Below are 26,076 nucleotides of genomic sequence, written 5' to 3'. Positions count from 1 at the left end.
ATACTCCTTGAGCCATGGGACATTTTGTTAATTTGTTACTGTAAATTATAGTTTCACTACTAATTTTGCAAGCTGTCCTACTGCTGCTGCCTTGCATGACATATACACACACGCACACTTTTCGTGTGTATAGTAATATAGATACCAATGGTCCAATGCTCTGTTGCTTCTGTTCAGCTTCACCAGTCCATGATGTGTTGCTATATAATTATATGCACATATATGTGCCCACATACTTCAACAGAAAAATACTGGAATGGCATGGTCTTATCGCTGCAAGCTTACGTGTCAGGAAGTGACAATGTACAGTGTAGGTTTTCACGTGTTACACCGAAGGCAGAGGAGCACCGTCACACGGAAACTGAAATGCAGCCGTAGTAATCCTCCTATCGGAAATGAAATGTTCCTATTTTCTTTTATACTGCTGTGTAGAATTGCTTCAGTTTGCAAGGCAGTTACCATAATGGTATAAATCAGTGCTTTTCGAAACCATTGTTTTGAAAAACATTACTTTCAAATGAATGTCCAAGCCATTTTCATGATGGAAGAATTTTTATATTTATGCAGCTGTACAATATTTTTTTTTTCCTGCAGAAACCTGTAATATATAAATAAAATACCAAAGTCACAGGTTTAAGGATAGTAGATACTAAAAGACAATGTATTTACCAGATGTATTAAGAGTTTGTTGGGTGTTAAGATGTATGAAAAAAAAGTGTTGAACATGAAAATATACAGAAGAACAGCTGTTCTTGTAATTTAAGTAGGGGAAAATAAAAGTAATACTTCATTTCTTTGTCATCGATTACTCGCACACACGTTATCCATCTAAAATCTTGAAGAAATACTGCACCTGTAAATAAAGAAACAAAAATAATCGACATGAACTTCTTTAAAACCCATGTTCGCGTTTTGCAAAGCATGGTGACCAGAAAATGTGAACCGGCTGCTCTTATTGAGTAGCACTGGGATATGCACAATGGCTCTGTTGGCCCCTCGTGCCACATTTTCAAGAAGGATCGCTGAAACGCACCAGTCCAGTACCAGTCCCATTGATTTGCTTTCTTTCTGCAGAACAAAGATTATACGACTATATGGCCAAAAGTATGTGCCAAACTTCTCATTCTGAAATCCAAGGGTATTAATTTGAAGATGGTCAGCCCATTGTTGCTATAATAGCCTCCGTTCTTCTGGGAAAGCTTTCCATTAGATGCTGGAACATTGCTTGTGGGATTTGCTGCCTTTGAAGTTGGGTATTGATGTTGGGCTATCAGGTTCCTTTCTGTGAGCTTGTTTGGCCTAATACTTTATAACTTGTTACTTTTGACCTTCAGAAATCACTTCAGTAACGTTTCAGCAGGGCAGCCCTAACAAAGCATGTAGCAAACTGACTTGTTGGAAAGAGGGAGTCCTGTGATGCCAAGCGGAAAGTTACTAACCTCTTCTGTATAACTCTTCCTGCTGCCAATACTTGTTGTTGGAGATCTGTTGCCATGTGACTGTGCTTAATTATACATTTGTGTCAGCAATGGGCATGGCTTAATTAGGCAATTCCTCTAATTGATAGGGGTGTCCACATACTTTTACAATATTGTGTAAGTGTAGCAGTCTTAGGCATAAAACTGCATTATATGAGTGTAATCTGATAAGACTAAAGTAATAATCTTGACTGAAATTAAAGATGCAAATTAGACATACAAAGCAACGTTTTATCATGGCAGTACACTCAGTGGTCATTTCATTAGTTACCCCCTATGTGGTGGTTGGTAATAGAAGGAAGAGGTAAGGTGTGCTGATAAGCGTGTTGCCGCGCCAACCACATGACAAACTATCCCAGCTGTGGGGTAGGTGATACCTCAGCACCACACTAGTTTGGATGGAATAGAACAGATTGTGAACTTTGCTCAAGGGCCCAACGGAGTAGAATCTCTCCTGATATCTATGGGATTCGAACCAGCAACCTTCCAACTGCTGGCACAGATTCCTAGCCTCAGAGCCTCCACTCTGCCCCACAGGTAGGACCCCCTTAAACTGCTTTAAGGGTTGTGAATTCAGAGATTCAATTCTGTACACCACTGTTGTACTGAGCTGGGGATTTTTGCATTTGCAGCCTTCCTGGGAGCTTCAATGTGACTAAAATAGAAATCCTTCTATTGTCATTATGCATGTAGCAAGAAACAGAACCTTCGCATATCACACCTTACTCTTCTATGACACGCCCACACACAAATACATATAGGTTACAGTGAAGCTTGGGGTCAGTGAGCAGGGTTAGCCAATTATCCGGCACTCTGCAGCAGCTGGGGTTAAAAGCCCTGCTCAAGTGTCCATCAGTGATAGGATTACTCTGCCAGCCAAAGGATTTGAACCAGCATACTTCTGGACTCCCAACAGAGCCACACACTACCCCAATTTCCACTGGGTGTTTTTGCCCAAAGAACTGGCACTGACTGGATGTTTTCTCTCTCCCCCCAACCCCCCCAAATCACACCCTTCTCAGTAAACTACAGATAATATAGGGCATGTAAATCCCAGTAGGGTGGCTGAACAAGGAACAGGGCATGTGCAGAGGGGTGAGCTACGCATGAGCTGAAGGTGCCTGATGAGCCCCAGCCCCTTTCACCTCAACCAATGAAAGTGCCCTCTTTTGATGTCCTCTTTTCAGCGGTTACTCAAAATTTACTAAGGGACCCCCCCACCAGCCAGTTTGGCCACGCCCTTTTATTCAAAGACCTGCCCCCTGAAAAGTCTGTGCATGTTACTGACTGACACCAACATCACACTATGTTTAAAATTGCTAAGATCACACATTGGCCATTCTAATGCTTAGCTGCACTGCACAGCACACAAATCTCCTGACCCTGTCTGCATGCTCAGTATATTCAACTGCAGTCACATAATTCACTGTTTGGAGAAGCACGTTTGTTAACAAGCAGAATTACCTAAGGAAGTGACTGCTGAGAACTTAACTCACCTCCAAAATTCCATCTTCTGGTAAATCCGTACAGTGGACTGCATTCTGCACCTTGTTTTTGCCATACAGTGCACGTAGCGTAGCTGGCCGAAGATGGCGGGCAATGTCCTGGCAAAAAGATGGGGGTTAAACAGTTCAGCTGTACTAAATGTACAGTTTAATACTTAGAGCCATCGACAGCATGCCATTTCATAAACGGTACTGATACAATTGTCCGTAAATGGAGTACTCATCTTGATGTATTGATGAGCAACGCAGGAACATTAACAAACCTCAAGTATTGGTTTTGTTATCCAAGCACAGAGGAACAGATCCAGGTTCAAGCAATTTAAATCTTTTTATGCTGACATTGAGACACAAAATGTGGCTTCACAGATATAAACTGTGCTGGAGGATTGACGAAGAGCCTAGATAAAATTTCAGCAACAGTTCAGCAGAAGATTTAGTGGGTAACAAATGACAGATACTCAAACATTTATCTTAATATTCATTTCCTGTACACTATGCAAAGAAATACTGAAACCTATGGGTCAGATATATAAGGCTTGAATTATAAGGTGGCATTTGATCTGTTTCTGACCTGTACAGGATGAAGGCATTCATCTTTGCCCCTTAACTAAATACTCCAAATAATGTCTAGACTAGGCAAATATCTATTACACGTTATTGAAGTCTGAGACTCATTGCAGCATTACTTCATTTGGTACAACAGTTCTTTAGCATTCTAGGGAGAACGCTGTACCATTTTCACCTTGACATTGACTCCTAAGTCACAGACCGTTAAAACCTGTCAGAAAGCAAGTTAAATTGAAAATTACACAGCCAGCCAGCTGTTCTTGTCCTGTATCCATCTGTTCAGAGGCACAAAGGCTGAGGCATAGAAACCTGACACTCATGTCAGATGCTATGGAAAGCTGGGGAACTGGGACCCCCCCAAGCCTTAAGTCACATGTAAAACGTCATAAATAACAGCAATAGACTGCTTGCACGCATCTTGCTAGCAGATAATATGAAAACAAATGGCACAGCATCAGCAATAGCTTAAGTATACAGTATCTATACAGTATATAATGTTTATGCAACTGTGCGTATAAATAACTCTGCTGAAGCATGCTGAAAGTCCAAATATCAAATTTGTATAACTTGCTAACGTAACTGGTTTTCAGATAGCTCAGCAATGCAGTAGCTTTCCCTTTCAAAATACTATTTATGCTTTGGAGAAGTAAAGCAGACATGTAAATTAGATCCTGAACTACAGCTCACTGACTGAATGACTGTCTGTCTGTCTGTCTGCCTGCCTGCCTTCAGTCCCATTTCATCAGAAAAACCTTGTAACAAGGTTGCAACAGCAGCTAAAGACAGTTATGTCCCTTGGTCCTGCTCTTTTCAGGTTCTGGCCAAAAGTAATCTGCTTTCTGAAAGAGCTTCTTATACACATGTACTTTTAGTTTTTTGCATTTATAAACTGGGCTTGGTGGCCAGGTTCTGATGGTCCATCCCACTGGTGCCATGTACAGATTTTTCAAGGCACTGGTGATTGAATGTGGGAGGCTAGCTAGCTTAACATAAATTAGCCACCTGCATCAAACTCTACAGTGTGTGTCATTAGGTTATCTGATTCCGAGTCCGACAGGTTGTGGGGTCGGTTCCCAAGGTCTGCAGTATTATCACATTATCCTACCTGCTCATAGGTTGCTAAATACTGTTCCCCACTTGTATGCTGATTTAGACAAAAGCATCTAATTAATAAATGCAAATGTTGAAATACTGTAGCTCAGTATATGAAATACAAGGGTCTGGTCACTCCAAGTGTTACAATCTCAAGTAAAGTGGGAAAAGAATTTACTACAATGATATATATCAAAATTCTCAAAATGACCCTGCAAATCTCACGTGTAAACCAAGGTCATCTTGACCTTGCATATCATTACATAGGTGAAACAGACAACGTGTTAATTTTAGCTTTAAATGCAGTCATTCCATATTCCTTGTTATTTAATGTTATTTAATTTTTCACTCATGCAATTATTGACCATCTTTGTTCAGAGATTTGATGAATTAGCCACTGTGTGAATGACTGCTGTATTATCTGTGATTAAAAACGTGATCACTACAAACTAAGCCAGTGTAGCACGGCTAAAAAAGAGTGAGCACAACGTGGTTTCTTGCCAATTCCACTGTGAGATAAACAAAAGGTTTAAACATAAATAAATTCTTATAATACCATCAGAAATAAATTCTGAAGGAACCAACAATATTCAGACAGTGTTTGGACAGTGCTGTCGTGTTACAATGATATTAACACTAACCAGGACCCAGTGAAGACATGCAACAAGGCAGTAAATATAAATAAGGCGGTAACTATATGCAAGCAACAAGTCTTCAAATCTAAGTAATTTAAGTCCTGTAAGTCAGGACCAATAATTCATTAATCTTCAAGTGGGCCCTGCGACAGATTATTGCCTCGTCCTGGGTTATTCCCATATTTTAATTCCCATATTTTTTTATGAACTCACTAGGTCCTAAATCCAGATCCTTTGCAATAAGTATGAATCAATATGACTGTGATGTTCGTCTTAACAACTTAAACTGTGGTCAGTCTGTCTGCATATAGATGCAAAAATTCGTTTCACAGGGGTGCATTGCTCAGTTCCATCCATTCATCTTCCATTAAGAGAATTCCATCCATCCATTTTCCAAACTGCTTATCCTACTGGGTCGCAGGCCATTAAGAGAATTAAATACATTAATTTAACCAAACCCCCCAAAGTGGCCCATTAGAGATACTAAAGAACTTCCTTTCCTGTGTATCATACAATTAATCTGTTCAGACATGCGTTGGCTTCATTTTGAGGTTTCCTTTTACAATAAAGCGACCAAAACTGGAAGCATGATTTTGATATTGTTTTCTATAAATCATTATATATTCTACTTCCGGCTATCCTAGTATACTTCTAGCACTCCCTATAATCTCTTCATAACCAGATCCTAAGGACTAAGTGTTTTATTTATTTATTGTTGCTGTGTTTACCCTTTTGCAAAACAATTCTGACCTACATGGTAATGGGTGCTCTGTGGAACTCTTTATATTGGTTGTTAACTAGCAGATGAATGATTTATTATGATTCCAACATTTAAATTACAACTGCAAGAAAAAAAATGCATACCATTCATAATATCTGTATTTCTACATTAATTACTGATAATACTCTGATTTTCAACTAAATCACAATAATAGATAAACAGAACCTGCTTAAATTCATGAGCAAATAATAGTACTACTACTTGCCAATGCTGAATAAATAATTTAAGCATTCACGGTGCAAGCTGGAAAAAGTATGCAAACCATAGGCTAATGACGTCTCCGAAAACTGGAGTCAGGTGTTCCAATCAATGAGATGAGATCACACTGACTTAAAAAGTGTCTCTGTGACCCTCTGTGACTGTTCTACTGACATCCAGAGTATTCACAACCCCTGTCTTAGGGTAACAACAAAGCTGCACAGAAATCTCTTGCCAAAGCCTCTGTTTATATGCCTACTAGGAGACACACAGTTATATATTTTTATATATATATATATATATATATATATATATATATATATATATATATATATATATATATATATCCATCCATCCATCCATTCATTTTCCAAACCGCTTATCCTACTGGGTCACGGGGGGTCCGGAGCCTATCCCGGAAGCAATGGGCACAAGGTAGGGAACAACCCAGGACGGGGGGGGGGGCAGCCCATTGCAGGGCACACTCACACACCATTCACGCACACATGCATACCTACGGGAAATTTAGTAACTTCAATTAGCCTCAGCATGTTTTTAGACTGTGGGGGGAAACTGGAGTACCCGGAGGAAACCCCATGATGACATGGGGAGAACATGCAAACTCCACACACATGTAACCCAGGTGTGAGGTAACAGTGCTAACTACTGCACCACCATGCCGCCCCCATATATTTGCCCTAAAAAATAGTCTAATATGCAAGCAATCAGTATAAGGATTAATAATGTTCAATAAGAAGTATGCAAGTAGTTTTACTGAATGAAATAGAATGCTTGCAAGATCAAAGTCCATGAGATAATGACCATAAATACCAGCCTAAGCTTCTCATATTGACCAGTAGGAGAAGAAAAGAAGTTATTGGCACAACTGAGAAAAAGCCCAATTAGTAACTCACAGGGTCTGCTGGTCCACAGAAATCCCGAAATCTTCTTGGAGCCTCAGCTCCGTGGATCTCCAGGGCCATACAAGGTCCAGAGCACAGCTCGGACACCATACTCTGCCAGGAAGTAGACAGCAGAAAATGCCATCAATGTTTTCATAAGGAGAAACCTAAGCAAATTGAGATTATTGTTGTCTATTTTTGTAGGAACTGCTTTAAGTTAAAAAACTAAACAAAATTTGCTTTTACGGTCTAAACATAAAGTATCCAGCAGTTTTCTCAAAGCAGAACCACCAAACCACCAAAGGAGTAAGAACAGAGAGCAACATTCCCAACGAAATCTAAGTAGAACGTTTCTCCTGGTTGCTCTTTCACTTGTATATTATGCCACTTGATGATTTTCATTAGTGTTAACTGCCATAGTAATGCATACAGTTCTGTGTCAGAGAAATACAACTATGGGTGGAAGTTACTGTATATGAAATGAGAAGAGTTATAAATCATCTTCATAGGTCCTTGTTCCCACCCGTGTCTTTGTTCCCCAGTTACTGAAATATACTGTACAGCTTTTCCTTTATTTACCCAGCATTAGAGTCTTGAGGTCTTTTCCTGGCTTACTTTTTCACTGTCTTTACAAAGGGGAATGCAACCAGGTCCCCTGCAAACCCCCCCTGTCATGTGGTTCTGTTCACCAGCCTGACCTGAGGCTTTCCCACAGCAACATCAGGAACATTACGTTCTGAATGACACCAAAATCCCTATTTCTGAACTGGCCCAAATACACCAGCAGTAATACAAGAGGTCATCTTCTCCTATACACTGCTCTTTAATAAACATGTCTATATTTAGGAATAGAAGTCATTCTTTACAGAAATCCTGTTTGACAGAGTGGTCATTGACCTGCATGTTTAGTCCACTTGATTGTGACAAATACCAGACCAGCTGTTGCACATATATTCATCATGACCTTATTCAGAACCCAAAACCTAATTTAGTCCCCCTTTCCAGTAATCAAACCCAAAATACCAGTCGTCAAATAGAAATGTATTTTAACAATGTGGACTGTAAATTTTTAAGATGTACAGCACACAAATCAGATTTAAATGTAAGAAAATCAAAAGTAATTCACTGTGCACTGACTTGCTGTGAAGTCACTAACTTGTGTCATATTACTCAACCAGCGTATGAAAATGAAACACTTTTCAATAACTTAAATACATTATGTTACTGAATATATCACTGGAGCAATTGAAAATGATGAGTGCCCTACCACATTAACAATACCCTATAGCCTTTCACACCATGCATACTTACAGGGTACTCAGCCACCACTCCTTTGTAAACTTCAAAGAACTCTTCAGCGTTGACTCGATCCATGCTGAACTGTGGGGGGAGAAAGCAAGCATACTCTGTGAATACAGTGCCTTTTTGGAAACACTGACTGAAGTCACGTTTTTACTTGGCAAACTGCCCAGCTTCATGAATTATTTGGTAGGTAAATAAATAAAACTAAATCTTGATATCCAGGTGTCTGATGTTAGCACTATTGCCCTCCAGGGTCTCCGGATTCCCTCCACAGTCCAAAAACATGCTGAGGTGAACTGGAGCTGCCGATCTGTGTTTGTGAAGGGTGTGTTCTGTGTTGGGTTTGTGTTAGGCAACCCATCATGGGTTATTCCCTGCCTTTAATCCATTTTTTCTGGAACTTCCAGACCAAGCATAGGACTAGCCACCCATCCATCCCTTTTCTGGTACCATTTGCTCCATTCAGGCTCGGGGGGAGGAGTTCCTCAGCCTATCCTGGGGACTATGGGATGCCAATCCAATGCAGGGCACACACAGACACAGACGATTTGTCAATGTTAATTCACCTTAGCATGTTTCTGGACTATAGGGTGAAACCAAAGACCGCGGAAGAAACCCCACAATGACAAGGGGAGAACATGCAAACTCCACACACATGGAGCCACGATGGAGACCTGAACCCTGGTCCCAGAGATGTAAGGCGACGGTGCTGTAATCACCTTGGAGGATGTCAGCTTGGGCTAAAGCAGATGGGACTACATGCTTGGGAGAATGCTGTATTACTGAAATCTCGCTTCTGCCGCAGCACTAAGGACATACAGTATGCAGCCAAGGTGATGCGCTCACCTTGGGCCCAGGCTCACATGCTGCCTGCTTTCCCATGACTGCAGATCTCACATCTTCGCCTCTGACAGGCAGAGGGTTGCTACTAGCTTTGTCAGTCCTTTCCACTAGGAGTGTGGTGACTCATCTCTGCAGATAGTGCTTATTAAAATGGAGAGCCCTGCAGTCTGCTTCTCAGAAGGTATAAGCCTGTGCCTCTTACTTTGCTCTCCCTGCGTTACTGTGCGATACACAGCAACTTGTGCTATCAAAATCATCTCAGTAATCAAATTATTACATAAGGATAACAAGCTTGTAAATAAATAAATACATCCAGTACTGGTACACAGTGCTTCACACCTCCAGGGTCAGGAGTCTGAATCCCAGCTCTCATGTATGGCATCTCCCTTACTTTACATGTTAACTGGCATCTCTAAAGTGTATCCATGAGTGCATGGTATCCATGAGCCATGTGGTGCCAAGGTATCGGCTACCAGTTCAACATCCCCTGATTGGAAGTTCCATCTGATATGGCACCATTTCTGCCGTTCTTATATGAGCGGGAGGTATTCCCATACTCGGCGTGTCCAAAACTGGTCATCTGGTGTAGAGATCCTGCTTTCCGAACAAGGCTGGTAGCAAAACAGGTTGTACCTTGTTTTGGCGTCAATGGTTCTAGGTCATTTGGATGGTCTGAAACTATTGTCATTGGGTGACTATTAAAAATGGCCTCCACCTCACACACGATTGTTTGAAGACCATCATCTAAAGCCTTGCTTCGTGACAGACGAAAAAAAAATCCTTTTTACCATCCTCTTTCCCATATCCAACCATGATCGATTCCAGCAGGAGGGTTAAAAGACCATTTCATTACCTTTTGAAGTAGACTACATTCAATTTGCTTTATGTATCACGACTTCACAGCTGCTTTTAATTTCCTTTCTGTGGAGACAAAGTTGATTCTATTATCTGATCACAGCTCGTTCACCTGGCCTCTTCTGGAAATAATATGTCTGCAAACATTTATGCATGAGTCAGTGTCGAGTGAATGAGCCACTTCCAAATATACAGCTTAACCTTTGAGACAAGCGAATACCACTGCAGGGTTTGACCATGCCACGCCCACACCGCATCTCTATTGGTCCAAAATCGGCAACTCCTGGGAGGTCAGGAGTCGATCTGTAAGATGGCAGGTCAACCATTCTTTGTTCTCCAACATTTGTGTCGAACCTTTTACAAATGATATAGTCATGGATTATTTTTTCTATCTGAAGCATTAGCACTTGGAATCCAATATTTTTCTCTAAGCTTAGAAGACTTGGTGATAATGTCCATCAATAAATTTAGAAGTTGTCCATTATCATTACAAAACCTTGGATCTTCCTGTGACGTCTCTTTTCTATGTATCTTCTCTCTGGACAGTCATGGTTGTGTTGTTTGATTAATGATTCACCAAGGGTTTCCACAGAAGATGCGATGTTCACGAACACACGCTTGATTACTGATACAAACATCTTCACCCTGAAATCCATTCAAGAACCCAACCTAGCAATGTCTTGACAGCAAAAGGCCCATTATCTTGACAATTTATCTCCACGGTTCCATTAAGTTTGTTGCATTTATTCCAGTTAGCAAATCAATCTCAGCATCAGTACAGATATGGGTTTCGCTTACAGGAATTTCTTCCTGAGAATAAATATCTGGCAACTCCATGAAACAATTTTCTTCCAAATCACACACTTCCGGTCCCTTGTTTAACGGGATTTCACAGGCTTGTTTTGTTCCACAGTGTGCCAAAGAATTTGACAGTGCTTACATTTTGCATTTAGCAGAATTCCTTGGATCAAGAAAAGCATGAGTTTAAGCTATTTTATTTAAACAACTTTGGCTTAGAACTTGACTTACCCTGGTATGACACAAGAGTGCAAACACATGACTCAAGCCCCCTGGTTTCAGTGAGACCAGGCTGCTGCTGACTGCTTTATCATACTCTAAGTTACTGTAGGACCTACTTTCGGCCTTTGGGTTCTGCAATACACTTGATTTATTCTGAGAGCACGTTGAGCAAGTATATCGGTTTTTACAACTCTTTCCCTGTTTAAAATAGTCAAAACACATCCTTCTATCTTCAGTAGCTCCACTCTTGCCTTATGAGATTTACTTAGGAAATCTTGACTGAACCAGATGATCACCATTGCAGACTGCACAGAGTTCAGGATCATTCAAAGGACTTCTCTAGGACAGATCTTTCAACTTCTGCTTTGTGACTGTGGTGTCAACGCTAGTTCCTCTGCTCTTTGCTTTGGTCATCTGTTAAGAATCTGCTGCCGTCCTGAGTTTAGTCATCTTGTTATGAGAGAGGGGATCCTGATGTCACCAAAAAGTGGATCTTGCATAATTGTAGGGAGCCTGGAGTTTTGGTTAATTATGGCTCCTACATTAGACTCTACATTACAGCAAGAGTGGAGAACCTGTTCCATGGAGGTCTGGTGGGTCTATGGGTTTTTGGGATGGCCTCTCAATCAGCCAATAACAGAGCATCCCCAGGACTGGAGTTGAGAACCAATGCTTGAGTGAGAGGTCATTCCAAAAACCTGCACCCACACCAGCCCTCCATGGATCAGGTTCTCCACCCCAGGGCTAGAGACTTGCCATGACTCTGCAAATCAATACATGCTTACGAAAAATGGATCCATAGATAATAAGGTCAAGTTACTCTTACCATCTGAAGGGCTGAGATTTCAAATCCTGCTTGGTTAATGGAGTTCAAGATCTTCCCAGTGAGAGCTGCATTCAGATAGATGACAAATTGAAGTTACTGGATGATTATAAATCTCCCCCTATACAAACAGTGCTTCTTATATATATTCCCTATACAGTAGTAGCCAATAGCAGAGCCAGAAATGATAGTGTCGGTGGGTCAATTCCATAACAACTTACTGGGAGACAAAATCGCAATACAGACTCGGCTATACATTATCAGTTCTTAAATGGCCCGTGGAATTACTAAGACAAAATGAACAAAGTGAAAGAAAACAGCACATTTCCTCTTATTATTATAACCACGCACACATACCTGTCAGGCACAATTGATGGATCGTACGGTATCGCTCCCTGTGAATGCAGTGAACAGTTCCATCTGTATGTGCCCAGGCCCACCATCACTACCGCGGTACTGGTACATAGTTTATCTTTAAATGTGGACTAATTCAAAGGATGGACTTTGCTAGTTCAAGACATTTCCGGAACACTAAAATGTTTAGCTCATCCAAAAATCATTGAATCATCCAAAAATTTGCTCATCCAAATCCATTAAATAGCCCTGCGATTGGCTGGCCCCCCATCCTGGGTTGTTCTCTGCCTCGTGCCCATTGCTTCCGGGATAGGCTCCGGACCCCCCGCGACCCGGTAGGATAAGCGGTTTGGAAAATGGATGGATGGATGGATGGATGGAAATCCATAAAATATTTTATGTGGTTATAAACCAGCAAGAAATAGAAATAAAAAAAATGGAAAAAAAATACTGCACATATAGAGGATTTATGCAGAAAAACAAAACTGTAAAAAGGAAGTTTCAAGTGAGTTAGGAATATAACTGTGCAAAACGTTGTTGGAAACCAGCAAGCTGCAGATTACACTGACAACACTGAAGATTAATGTTGTCACGGGACGCGGTCGGGCGAAGCGGCGATCGTGCGGGCAAGCAGGCAGGAACGAGCAGACAAGCCGAATTCAGGGCTGACAAGGGGTTTATTCACAGGAACAAGGGCACGAACATCGACTGACATCAATGACGGACAAAGGACTCGGGTAAGACACGGACTGAAATACAAAGGACTGATTGAAAATAAGCAGACACAGCTGGGTACAATCCGGGAAACACACGTGGGTAATCCGGGGGCGTGGCACACATGAGGAGCCGACGAGCAGGGCATGACAAATGTCATATGAAATGATTATTTTAGAGCAATTGCTGAGAGCCAACAGAAACAAGTTTAAAGTGGGAGTTCAGAGGTGCGAGTAGGAATGAGCTTAGCTGGAAGAAGGTGGCCTCTTTACGCTGCGACCATGGAGGTTCTCATGATTATATCTATACTTGAGTGTTCCACTTGAGGAAACAGAAAAAAATCTCTGGGAAGCTGCTTAAATCCGCAAAGCCCCCGTTTCCTAACAACACATACAGCATTAAAAGCAAGAAGCACAACACTTCTATCTAAATCTATAGTTATATTAATCAAAACAGAAATTTACAGTGCATAAATTATAAAACTAATGAAAACTATGCCACAATCTCTATTTTGCTACAGGCCATGTCTGTGATATTATGTTTACCTGGTCCAGGCCACTCTTAAATAAACAATAAGGACGTATGTGGCCTAAGACAGACATCACATAAAATCAACCCAGAATATCACCAACATAAAACCTCATTATACATGCATCCTTTATTGGCAATCACAGACATATTTGACTGCCAATACATGTGGCAGGCGTTCATTCATCCATCCATCCATCCACCTACGGGCAATTTAGCAACTCCAATTAGCCTCAGCATGTTTTTGGACTGTGGGGGGAAACCGGAGTACCCGGAGAAAACCCCACGACGACATGCAAACTCCGCACACATGTGACCCAGGCGGAGACTCTAACCCGGGTCCCAGAGGTGTGAGGCAACAGTGCTAACCACTGCACCACCATGCCGCCCCCTACAGTGCTAACCACTGCACCACCATGCTGCCCCCTACAGTGCTAACCACTGCACCACCATGCTGCCCCCTACAGTGCTAACCACTGCACCACCATGCCGCCACTGTCAGACGTTCAATTCAACCAAACAAAAATCAGTTTTCCACCAAACTATGTGTATTTTAGCCTGTCACTTTTACCAAGCTTAGGTTAACATGCCAAACATCCAGAGGGTCAATATATGCATTTTTTTTATGAATTACTCACTTTCAGAGGAAATGAAATGAAAATAAACCCAAGGCTCACATGACAAGAAAAAAGAAAAAACATGTGACTGGCCAGTACTTGCTGTTACATAAAATGCATCACTGCACACCTTCTTTATAACAAGGAAAGGAAAATGATACTTTCTAAACACCCTTGGTCAATGTCAGGGTTGAAAAAAATAGACAAAGTGCGACATTCATTGAAACACAATCCGTCTGAGTATCCTCAGAAATGCTGAGGTGGGAAGCCACACACCTAAAGGACAACAATGCAGGCAGCCGGTATTAGAGAGCGAAGGGGAAATGTGCCCATTACTGGTGTTTATCGTACAGCGCATTAAAGCATTAATATGATAAACACTGTTCTCGATCCCTGTCATATCACAGTTATTCCCTTTATCGCTGAAGTTAAGTACAACAAAAATGTGCCTGAAAATAGTGTAACAACTCTGGCATTTTTGTAATAATAATTTATAAACAGAACTTAAATGTATTATACTTTAATCATCAGTTTTTCAAAATAACTAAATTTACACTGAGACAAATGCAAATTACAACTGTAGTATATGTCGATAAGAGATTATTAAATGTTAGCTTATTTTAACATAGCATTACAAGTCTACATCATGCCCTTGGCAAGTCAGTCTGAGAAGTATAGCTAGAGTTGAGTAGACAGCTTCTCACTGTTCTTTTGTACCGAAATAAGCTCCGATTCTGCTAATCAAAAGATAATCCCAAAATTAATCCCCTTTAAATTACACTCTGGCATTGACCTTGTGTTGGTGATTGGTTAGTTCCACTGGAGGATACTGGGTGTGTCTTCGTGTGTTTTCTGTTGAATCAGGACTTCTGATGGTTACTGAAGGAAGAGTAGCTACGTACACAGTACAATCTAATATTTAGGCTTAATATTAGAGTTAACGTTTTTTTCCCATTTATGTTAAAATGTATATTCTGAGAGATAACAAATAAAGTACGATCGCTATAGTTTGCTGAGAGTTTAAACATTTTGGGTTGTTTTTTATTGACCATTGCCGCTTTCAAATCGTGACAAACAAGTCACCCGCATGGGGAAGGGATAATCAAACATGTTATTAGAAATAAAGCGAGCCAAGTAATTAAAAAAGTCAAGAGTCTGTTACAGTGTTTCCCAACCTGGTTTGCGGGGACCCACAGATGGTGCACGTGTCTGCTCCCTCCCAGCTTCCGATAAGGACAGTTTCATCAGAATGAATGCTTTCCCCCATGGGCACGGCATTTAAAAATACAGCCAACACACTTTTTTTCCCCTCAATCAAAGCAGTTCGCCATGACCACAGAGTAGTCTTGCCACAGACATGTTGGTCTGCGCATGAACAGGTTGACCTTCTCTATGGACTATAAATGATCTTCTGCTTTTCAGCTTTTTTCCCCCCCGAGTTACACAACACACATTTTTTAAAAACTCTTATTATGTCTGCTTCATTGCTGTAATAAACCCAAAATACACCTGACTTTTATAGAAAATGCACAAACATCTCCAAGCAAATGTGATCTAAATATAAAATTCAACGCCAGATTTAAAAAAGTAGCTTACGGTTTGTGAATAATTTATTTTATTTTATTGCCTTCCATTGCATGCTGTTATGTAATGGACAGCGACCTCTCACAGCTGCACAGGCAAGGCATCTAAAAATGCCTGCAGAGTTTCAGCATCAGCAACCATTTCAGAGGCAGTTCATTTCTGAAATGTGCTACTTCTTCCTCAGTTATGAGGAGAAAAACCATTACATACCAGACTATTTTGTGCCTCATGTATATAACACAACGAATTTAAAACAAATAAAAAAAAAGCTAAGGTTTAGCCTATCATCCCAAACTAAATAATTTGTTCAGCAGCAGCTTAAAACAAGCCCAATTTAATTTAAAACTACACAGAGTTTCTGTAATATGCTACATGTTGCCAGTCTTATTATGGAGAAAAGGCCTCTGCTTCTAAATAAAGTAACCAGGCAAAGAAAACCGAACAATGTCGAGATCATCATACATCCAATTATAACAGAAAAATGATACAAGAAGTATTGTTATTGTAATCCATTGAGTTTGAGGCTTTATGGCTTAATAGCACAGAGTTAATATAGCAGAGTATTAGAGCGGGGCGAGGCTCAGTGGGATAAGGCGCCGTCTCTGATTGGAAAGCTGCCAGTTCAATTCCCAGAAATGAGCGATTTCACCATTAGGCCCTCAATGACCAATTCTGAGTTCACAAAAAAAAAGTGTCGATTTGGAAAAAAGATTCTGCTAAAGTAAACTAATAAATAAAATACAGGAGAACACTGTTCTGAAGAGAGTCCCAGTGTTACCTCATGGATGTGGAATGTCAGTGTGACTAACAGCAGGTGTGACCGTCAGCCAGCTTACCTTCTGAAATGGCATGTGGTTTGATGATACAGCAGGCACAGTCTGTACACTTTGCAGTGTTGGAGGGGCCACGGCCCACTGTCGATGGGAAAAAAAATTCCAGTTCCTATAGGAAGTCAAAAAATACACGTAACCAAAACAAAACGCACAACAGTTCACCGTAAGGTGGTATAAATTCAAATGTCTTCGCATTTAGCTACATTACTAAATGTGAATTCCTGAAAAACTACATTCTTACGCGAAATGTTTGAGATTTTCACAGACTTCTGATCTCCTGACTTTCCGAAGTGTGTCCAGCGGCAGGAGTGTCATTTTGCTCCTAACCTAACCCTAACCTAACCCCCGGCATCCAATGCATCCTTAGCATTTTAGCCATTTGCAGAGTTAAACAATTCATAGCAAGAATATAGGTTTTCCTGTTTCCTTAGGGGTGCAGCAGCAGATACCTCAGCTTACAAGTCCACCATACAACCTGCTGTGAGGTACAGCAGCATAAGGAAGCTGCAAGGCCAAAGTAGCTTCATAGAAGCACCAATGGTAATGACAGATAGCCTGCTATGGGCCCCATGCTGTCGTTATAAGAACTTAAGTAAGCTCCATGCAACTCTCAGACAAATGAGGTACATGCTAATCTTCTCGCTCATCTTTGTGGTACGCAGTCTACCATTTTCAGTATCAAGCACTAAAGTCAGGAGCATGTCTCAGGCAACATTCTCAGGAGTTGCTTCCTACCCTTGCCGCCGATGCCAATGAATCTGACCCGTGGCCAGCATTCTGGGTGCCGTCTGTGCCGAACCGAGCACGCAAGCTCTGCGTAGCTTCTCTGCGGGCTGCGTCAGAGTCTGTAGGACCCAGGAGCTCCCTCCAGGCAGACACGGCCTCATCCCCCATGATCTCCATAGCAATAACAGGACCAGAGGTAATGAACTGTAAGAGGTTGCTGTAAAGGCAACACATCCAAGCTGTCAGCATCTTTATGGCAACAACGCAAGATTCCAGTTAAGGCTGGGCGATAAGCGATATTAATATCGACATCATATTGTTGTGAAAAGACAATTGTCGCAATAGTTGGCTTGGCTGGCATCCATACAGTTTTTCATACCGCCCAGACATTATACCGAGATATATGGTATTTTTCAAGCAATGCTATTTTGCAGTACAATTCTGGTACATTAAAATCTGACCAGTATGACTCATGGTAGCTAGCTTCCCCAGCTACATAACTGGCCTCCTGACAATGGTTTTTATCATACTGCTGTTTCTTCAGTTCTGCCAGCAGTTCCTTTATTTTGCTCCGTTGATTCAACAAGCCGTTTTATTAGCACCGCGAGTCTGACAGCAGCACTAAATGTTATATTCCTTTAGCAATCGAGCCCCACATGCCGAATGGAAAATGAAGAACAGCAAGCTTAACTTTTAAAAATGTAACGCAAGTTGTTTCAGATCAGCGTGTCTGTACTCTTAAAAAACTATATTATAATAAGAATTTTCAAATTTACAATATTTCATTATTTTTTTATTGACTCATCCCACAGCAAAACCATAAGGCAGAAATTGTGCCTCTTTCATTAGAGTGACAATACTGCAAAGTCAAACGAATGTCACAGAAATGCTGACAGCATTAGCACAACTTTCAGGCTGCTCAAAGCCCACCCTCAAGCCCCACGCCTGGGTCAATCACTCAGCCAGGCGACACTTACTTAAAGAAAGACTTTGACTGATGTTCTGCATAAAAATCCGCTGCTTGTTCCCTGTAAGACAGATAAGGGGCACTGTAAGTGGTAATGTGGAGACGAAGCCTGACAATTCTGTACTGACTGTACCCACATCTGATATAGCTGATGTCATCCTTAGATACATGTAATGATGCTTCAATTCAATTAGAAAATGCAACATTAAGCAACAGAAAGAGACAAACACAAAGTTAATGAACAAGTCAAAGTAGTTCTGGTCTTCAAGCTAAACCGTATTTATTCCCAGGAAAACTAAAATTAAAAAATCTGAAATATTCTTCCATTACAAAGCCATTTCTGCTAAGCCAATAGACACACAGACACACACTGAGAGCTTCATAATTCCAGGTTTTGACAAGCAGTTGCTTAATGATACTGCTCTCTGGGGCACCTGACAATGCAACACCCTTGGAAAAAGCTGTTCATAAACAAGCGGGATATAACAGGGAAAGTCACGATTCTTCTGGAAGCTAACTGAGGCTCCCTGGATGGTGAACTGCTGCCACCCTGTGCTGCCAATGAAAAGAGTTTCTACTCTCAGACTCTGGGAAGTGACTTCACTACATCATTTTTATCTACTGGATTTCCTGCTTGCTTTCGCCTTCTGTTCGGCTTACGTTAGGTCTGATCTCGGCCCATGTCGGCAGACTCTGTAAACACTTTCACTGCATTAAAGTGATGTAAATGGCAAGAGCAGTGAATCATCGCAGAGTATCAAAGACACTGACCTCTACACTGCATCCCTGCATCTAAGCTCTGAGATCTTCCCAGCACACAAAATAGCTCACCGTGTGATTTGACACGACTCTGAGAAGTAGAACTCAACTTCAATCAACTTTGGCTTATACTAAATGAAAAAACATTTTATTTACAAAAGGTCACTGGGGTTCAAAGTCTGCCCCGAAGTCGATGGGCACAAGGCAAGGAAGAAGCCAGGACAGGGGACCAACCCATCGCAGGGCGCACACACAGTACCATTCACACACAGTCACACTTACGGGCCATTTAGTAATTGCAATACACCTTAGCATGCTTTTTGACTTTAATAAAATATTACTATTATTAATAATAATAATGTTTTTGGCCAGGCATGCTTGTTCTGTGGTCCTTTTGGGCTGGATCCGTCTTAGACTCAGAGGCAGCGCTTTTCCTAATAATAGCATCACTTCCCAGCAATAGGTGCCAGTCAAAGACTGGAATGAAGTGAGGCACTGAGCTATTACAGTTTTCTTATGTGCAAGACGAGTTTGTTTCCTCGCAGGCTTCCTTTCAGTGTCAATGACTGTGAGGTATTGACATCGTCTCTTTTTACCTTATCAGCCTTTATGCCTTACCAAGAAAGTTTAGTCATTTTGGCTTTTGTAAGGATGAGGTTTCTGTCATAAATCGTCTGGATGATGTCTCCAATCCTCGTCAGAGCATCCGGTTTTATCATGGCAAGTGTTCTTTTAACAGCAAGAAAAAAGAAAAACAACCACTCAGACTAAAAAAAGGAGACAAGTGAAGTTGTTACAAAATACACGCACAAACTAAACAAAACCTTTGTTGCAGCCGCAGTATCAGCACTGATATTATCATGCACTGAATGAAAATCGTCACACGTATTTCAGTTTCACGCCACCATTTCCAATGAGACATTATACATGACATCTAGCGCAACCTGAAATGTAATATTTTCACCCCAAAGACATAAACCGTTAAAATGTCGAGTTACCGTTCTTTTTTGCTACCCAGCTTGTTAGCAGTGTACTGGTCCCCGTAGCCAATCAGATTGAGCTGACGGGAGAAGACATTCACCCGGTTTCCCACAAAGAGATCGTCCTGCCGCAGCTCCTCGTACCGAGTCCGCCTTAAGAAGGTCCGCTGGTTTTTGATATCAAACTATATAGGAAAAAAACATGATAACTGGATGAAAAAAGCACAGGTAAATTCATATAAAACTTTGCAGTCTGGCCAGTATCATATACACAATATATACACACACACTTCTGGAAAAAAATGAAGAGACCACTAGGTTTTTAAAAAATCTGCATTGTTAAATCCTGGGGGGCGGCATGGTGGTACAGTGGTTAGCACTGTTGCCTCACACCTCTGGGACCTTGGTTCGAGTCTCCGCCTGGGTCACATGTGTGTGGAGTTTGCATGTTCTAATTCCAGAGATGACTATGAACTTATCTGGCAGTGCCTCGTTAATCAGGGGATGACCTCAAGTGACCTTCAAAAGGAACAGGAAACACTAAGTGGTGTGAAGTGCACTGCTAGGACAAGTTTGTATCAGGGTTCTGAAGCAGGACTGAAGTCCAATAAAGCAAGGAAGACGACCTTCATCAGTAAAAAGCAGTGAAGAGGCAGGCTGGAGTTTGCAAGAAAACAAAAAACAAATTGACAAATGACTGAAACAAAAAATTTTGCAGTGGTCTCCTAATTTTTTCCCATAGTCGTGTGTGTGTGTGTGTGTGTGTGTGTGTATAATCTTTATCTTTATCACAGGAAAAGAATTAACGAATGACACGACCTATATTTCAGAAATGTCCATGCACACTTTTCATTTTATACATCATAGACAACTGCTTTATCACATAGTTTTAAAATATCACATTAGTGTAAAATGATGAAAAGAACCAAATGAAATCTGAGGCAGGGGTGTTAATGGTGATGTATATTAACCTAATTATACACATCTGACCATACACACTACCTGTTTTGTAATGCCAAGTACTACATATGTTGAAACTGCTGAAACTGTAAAGCGGTTTAATACTCACAGATGTAAATTAACTTTTTTAAAGTTATTTAGCTTTTTTTTTTTTTTTTTTTGATCAGTCTGACCAGGGAAAGTGTGTCAAGCGTACCATCTCCACAGAGCCATCTTTAGGGTAAAAGAGCAGCTGGTAGCGTCGGAGGAGAGCAGCGCTGGGGTCATACCACTCTGCGAGAAAGGCGAAGCGCTCCTCCTGTAAGGAAAGGGCGGGGGGTTCATGCCGCATGGGGGTGACGCTGGGCAAAGGGTTCAAAATAATCCTGAACCTCAATAAAGACCGAATTATTAAACCATTTGATATAACATTACTCTAGGTGCCTGAACAAGAACAATCTGTACATCTGGTATATCATTCATCAGCGGCCACACAGGCCTAGCCAGTACTGGGTAGGGCTGTTTGCTTCCAGAACATATTCAATGCACCAATTGTACTGGCTAACTCGGTATCAGCCGATGGTTAAAAATGAGCCGATAATTCCCTCTAAAATGGTGACCCATATTGCTTTGAACACCCGCATACTAAACTGTTACAGAAATTTCTGCAATGTGGAATTATTTTAATGTTAGTGAAAAGGATGTTATAAATGCATTTGGCAAACATTACTCTGCTCAAATTTCACGAGGACGATGAAATAATAAACATGTCAGCACAACAAATTTGATGCCTCACCTTAAGGCGAGACAGTGAAGAGTCTGAAGAGTTTCTGATAAACAAACGCATCCCTATAAAGAATGCTATACACTGCTGAATAACGCAAATCTGTTAGCTGTTGGATAGCAGAAAGACAATTCAGTGCATGCAGAGCAAAATCAAAAGGTATTACTCAAAATTATGGAGTTTATCACACTTGATGATCAGCCCTTCTCTGTTAAAAATGTTATAAAATATAAAAGATGCATATATTACAAAATATAGTGCGGTGGGACTGTTGTACGCTAGACGTGGTGTGTTCTTACAAAAAATTAAATAATTTTCACATTTCTGTAATGTAATTATTAGTTCATTTGTTTGGGTGGAGTGTCCCTTTAAACTTATTTAAGCAGAATCTCCCAAACAACTGGTGTCAGTTTTTGAAATGATCGGCTATCGGTATTGGCTAGAATTTGCTTCTCGATGCATCACTATCTGCAAGGACGGGTGAGCTGTGCATGCAGAGAAACCTTTCTTCACTCCACTGTCGTACTGAACTGTTTCTTTCACCTCTGGTCTTCCTGTTAATTTTAACAAGTCTGGCCATGCTCCTCTGACCTTTCTCATCAACAAGATGTTTTTGCCAACAGAACTCGTGCTGACTGGATGCTTTTTTTTGTTTACCGAGCCGTTCTCTGCGAATCCTAGACACTGTGGTGTGTGAAAATTCCAGGAAGGCGGCTCTTTCAGGCACCAACAATCACACATCTAAAATTGCTTAGGTCATGAACCTTGGCTAATTTAATGCTTAGCCAAACAGTTACTTAACCTCTTGGCCCTGTCTCAGTGTAAGTACATAGCTGTAGCCACATGGCTCACCGAGAAGCAGGCTACATGTATAAACAAGATGGTGTACCCAATAAAGTGGCCATCGAGTACAGCTTGGGACAAGCTGTTATACCATTAAAAATAAATCACAAAATATTAGATATAATATTTATTTCCTCCTTGCTCAGGGTCATTTTTTTCAAATGAAACCTTTGGCACAGCAATGGCCTCGAGTATCATTTTTCTTAATTCACAATGCCACCTAGTGTCTGAAAGGGCAAATTTCACTAATGGTTGACGGTCCTACTGCAATTTATAGGAAGACATAGAATCTAATAGGAAATTTGCCTGAAATGAGTTACAACTACACAAATTAAAATGGTAAAATTGCGAGTAAAAAAACTAGACCTCTGATTTTTGCCTAACAGGAATTTGCCATTTCCCATATAAATGTACACAAATATTTACATATCAACTTTAAATATTCCCTATACATAAACACATTATTTAAACTTTGCAAATAGTTGTAATGTAAATTCGAACATGTAAAACAAATGTCCAATAAAATTCCCTACATAAGTCTGGAATGAATTTTTATTTAATTACAGTAAATCTGTGTAAGCTGCCTTCTACTGGATGCCAAGCGAGTCTAAATGACACGAGCAGAAGAAGGGGAGCTTAAGCTCATTGCTTGCATGTGGTTCTCCTGATACCGCTGAAAGGTACTGACACACCAAAAGGAAAAGAATGAAGATGTTCATGGAAAGAGGGATGATGGAGAGAAACTACTGGGTGGTTTGGTTCCATGTTTGAGGCCTAAGCAGTGGGAGATAAGGGCCATGTTCAAGTTGTGTTCAGTAGGATTGGGGAAGCGCTGATTAACTCTGGGGGATTTTTTTTAAACTGGTGGAGATGCACTCTGGTGAACATAGTAGAAATGCTGTCAGAGTAAATGAAATGAATTGGAAGATGTTGAAAGCGCTGAATGTTTAGGGGTGACATAGTTGATGCGTTGCTTCATTGTTCAAGTACCCCTGGCCAGGCAAACAGGTATTCCCTTATTTTAAAAAGGAGCATCAGACGTGTCTTCCAATTAGCACATTTAGACTCCCTTTTAAAGGCTATACCAAGTACCAAAGAAGAAAAGAAGATTCTACCCTAGGCAACAGTGTAGCTACAAATTCTTCTTCCTTATGCTAGTGTTCTAAATGTGCTTTGTGTCTTTGGGATATGACCGCATACCCTGGAACATGCAGTTGGAGATGCTCCAGAAATATGAGGCACCGGAGCCACTGCTGTGGGATTTCTGGTCGTTGTATGAAAGTTATGATAGCATATGTGCCACAAAAGCAGAGCTGTTTAGAGTGGGTCACCCTTCAGCAAGGGCACATTCTGCGTCACCTACTGTTTGTGATTTTCATGGACGGCATATCAACACATAGCTGTAGCTGGACATGCGCAATGAGGTATGGGGCGCGAGACATGAAACCCTTGCCATTTAGAGATAATAATTCTGGCCTCAACATGAACCACCAGTACTTACCTGAGGGGCTCAATGTTAAAAGAAAAGAGATGAACATCTGCACGTCTAAACCCAAAACAACTACAGTATGACATCATTAAAAAGGGTGGACTGTGAGAGGGGGAGTTCTGTTCAGGTTGGCTCTCAGACTCAGGAAATGCTCTAAGGCTACGTTTACACTGCCAGCCACATCGTTCAATTCCGATTTTTACTCAGATCGGATTTGTCTATCTTGACGGTTCACATTCATAACTACAAGTGACCTGTATCTGACTGCAATGTTGAACGCATCGGTCCTCCGAAAAGTCACGCATGCGCACATTGATACATTTCTATACGGGTCAATTGCGTCACCAACAACAAAAAACGTCATATCTGTGGGACGACTCTTTGCATTAAAAATGGAGGCTTTAGTAGCTCACGCATGTATCGCACTTTGCTCTGGAGTACGACAAACAGTGAATCAGCTGTACATGAGCAGGTCGAGAAGGAGAAAAAAAGCAGCTAGCTTTTTCTGTTATCGCAGCTCTCCTCCAGTTTTACCTTCCCGCGCTGCCGGTGCAGGCTGATGATGTCAGCGCATGTGTATAAGCAAAAAGCCATGAATTCCGATCTGAGCGTTCACATTCAGGTCGCATGGACGCTAATCGGATACGTATCCGATTTAGTATCACATATCAAAGTGACACAAATCTGATTTGCAAAGATCAGATTTGCTTGTCCACACAGCCCTGAAAAGATCAGTTCTGTGTCACATTAAGGCAAAAAAAATCCGATTTGAGTCACTTCAGCATGGCAGTGTGAACATAGCCTTAGAATCAGATCCCTCAGCCGACTCAGCTACGTCTGAGGATCTGTCACAATCAGCTAAATTCCATAGGCCCGAAAAGAGAGGTCTTGTCCAACCAGTAGAGCATGCTTTACAGCAACCTTCACCAGGTGGAGCGGTATGAAGATCAGGATCGTTAATTAAGGATGTAATTACAGGAAAATATTACAAGAAGAATCTACATTAACACACTACAGCAATAGATAAAGTATTCGAGGAATCACAAATATATAATTACAGCCTTTAGCTTGTTCGTAAACATTACCATTTTAGTTATGAAAGGTCAGAAACTTAAAATAATTTTTGTTAGGTGGGTTAATTATGTTAACTTTTTATCCACATAGCCATCGTAATAAGCTTGACACGAATACGGGAAAATTCGTTAACCAGTTTTGTGCAATAATTATGTATATCGCCGTTTGGTTATAACTCGATGTAGGTAAATAAAACCAATAAACCAATCAAATCGAAGTTAATGCAACAGCTGTATAAATGGATATTCAATATACAAATAGTGATTAAAATGAAAGGAAACAGAATAAATGAAAATGATTTTTTTTACCATTTCTGATGAGATACTCGCAGGATGCCAGATGGCTAAACTGCTAATAGTTGTCTTTGAATTTCAGGGTGCGTTACTATAGCAACGGTCTAACGCCTACTAACGTAAAATACGAAATTTATCCTTAAAATACTCCTTATATTTCAGTTCGTGCAAAGTACATACAGAGCGCAAAATTATACTTGTAATGAATTTTCAAATTCATAAATAAAATAAACGATCTTTGCATGTGATCCGGAAGTAATTCTTGGTCGTGCTTTTCGGTGGTCATTCCGCCTGTGCAACAGTAGGGCAGTAGTATTCTATACCAAACTTCAAATTATGGCATTTTATGAATAGCAATCTATTATTCTTGTAGTTCCTATTCTCGTAACACTAGCTAATGCCGCATGTAATATTACTTGCCTATAGGTTCAGGATGTTTTCATTCATTCAAGCGCAAAATTGTCTGTGAGGTGTTATAATAGCACTATCATGACTATGATCGTCACAATCCTCTAAGTTTTAAGTGTTCGATAATAATGATGTTGATTGTTAAAATGTTAATATAATATTTCTATATTAATTTAATTTAAT

At 40.7% G+C, this 26,076-nt stretch overlaps 1 protein-coding gene across 1 annotated transcript; it reads right to left on the bottom strand.

Moving 5' to 3' along the window:
* Positions 1–533: 533 nt before the first annotated feature.
* Positions 534–25,785, bottom strand: nme7 (NME/NM23 family member 7). The gene is made up of 12 exons (XM_048978094.1): positions 25,501–25,785; positions 21,220–21,321; positions 20,082–20,248; positions 19,702–19,812; positions 18,335–18,385; positions 17,367–17,574; positions 16,635–16,740; positions 12,005–12,069; positions 8,470–8,538; positions 7,171–7,272; positions 2,975–3,082; positions 534–853 (listed from the first exon to the last, which is right to left on the bottom strand). Exons 1-12 carry the CDS (start codon positions 25,501–25,503, stop codon positions 821–823), a joined length of 1,125 nt encoding a protein of 374 aa, XP_048834051.1. The 5' UTR covers positions 25,504–25,785; the 3' UTR covers positions 534–820.
* Between the last annotated feature and the right edge of the window lie 291 nt (positions 25,786–26,076).

This window comes from Brienomyrus brachyistius, chromosome 16, assembly GCF_023856365.1.
Source record: "Brienomyrus brachyistius isolate T26 chromosome 16, BBRACH_0.4, whole genome shotgun sequence".
Lineage (NCBI taxonomy): Eukaryota > Metazoa > Chordata > Actinopteri > Osteoglossiformes > Mormyridae > Brienomyrus > Brienomyrus brachyistius.
Note: the sequence above shows the minus strand (reverse complement) of the source record. Positions and strands in the feature narration are given on the sequence as shown.

Bases quoted from the DNA above. Each gene is read 5' to 3' on its own strand.
- nme7 (XM_048978094.1), bottom strand. The intron at 20,249-21,219 runs GTACGCTTGACA...TTTCCTATATAG, and splicing joins AAGATGGCTCTGTGGAGATG to TTTGATATCAAAAACCAGCG. The intron at 12,070-16,634 runs GTAAGCTGGCTG...ATCTGAATGCAG, and splicing joins ACCACATGCCATTTCAGAAG to CTCTCACTGGGAAGATCTTG.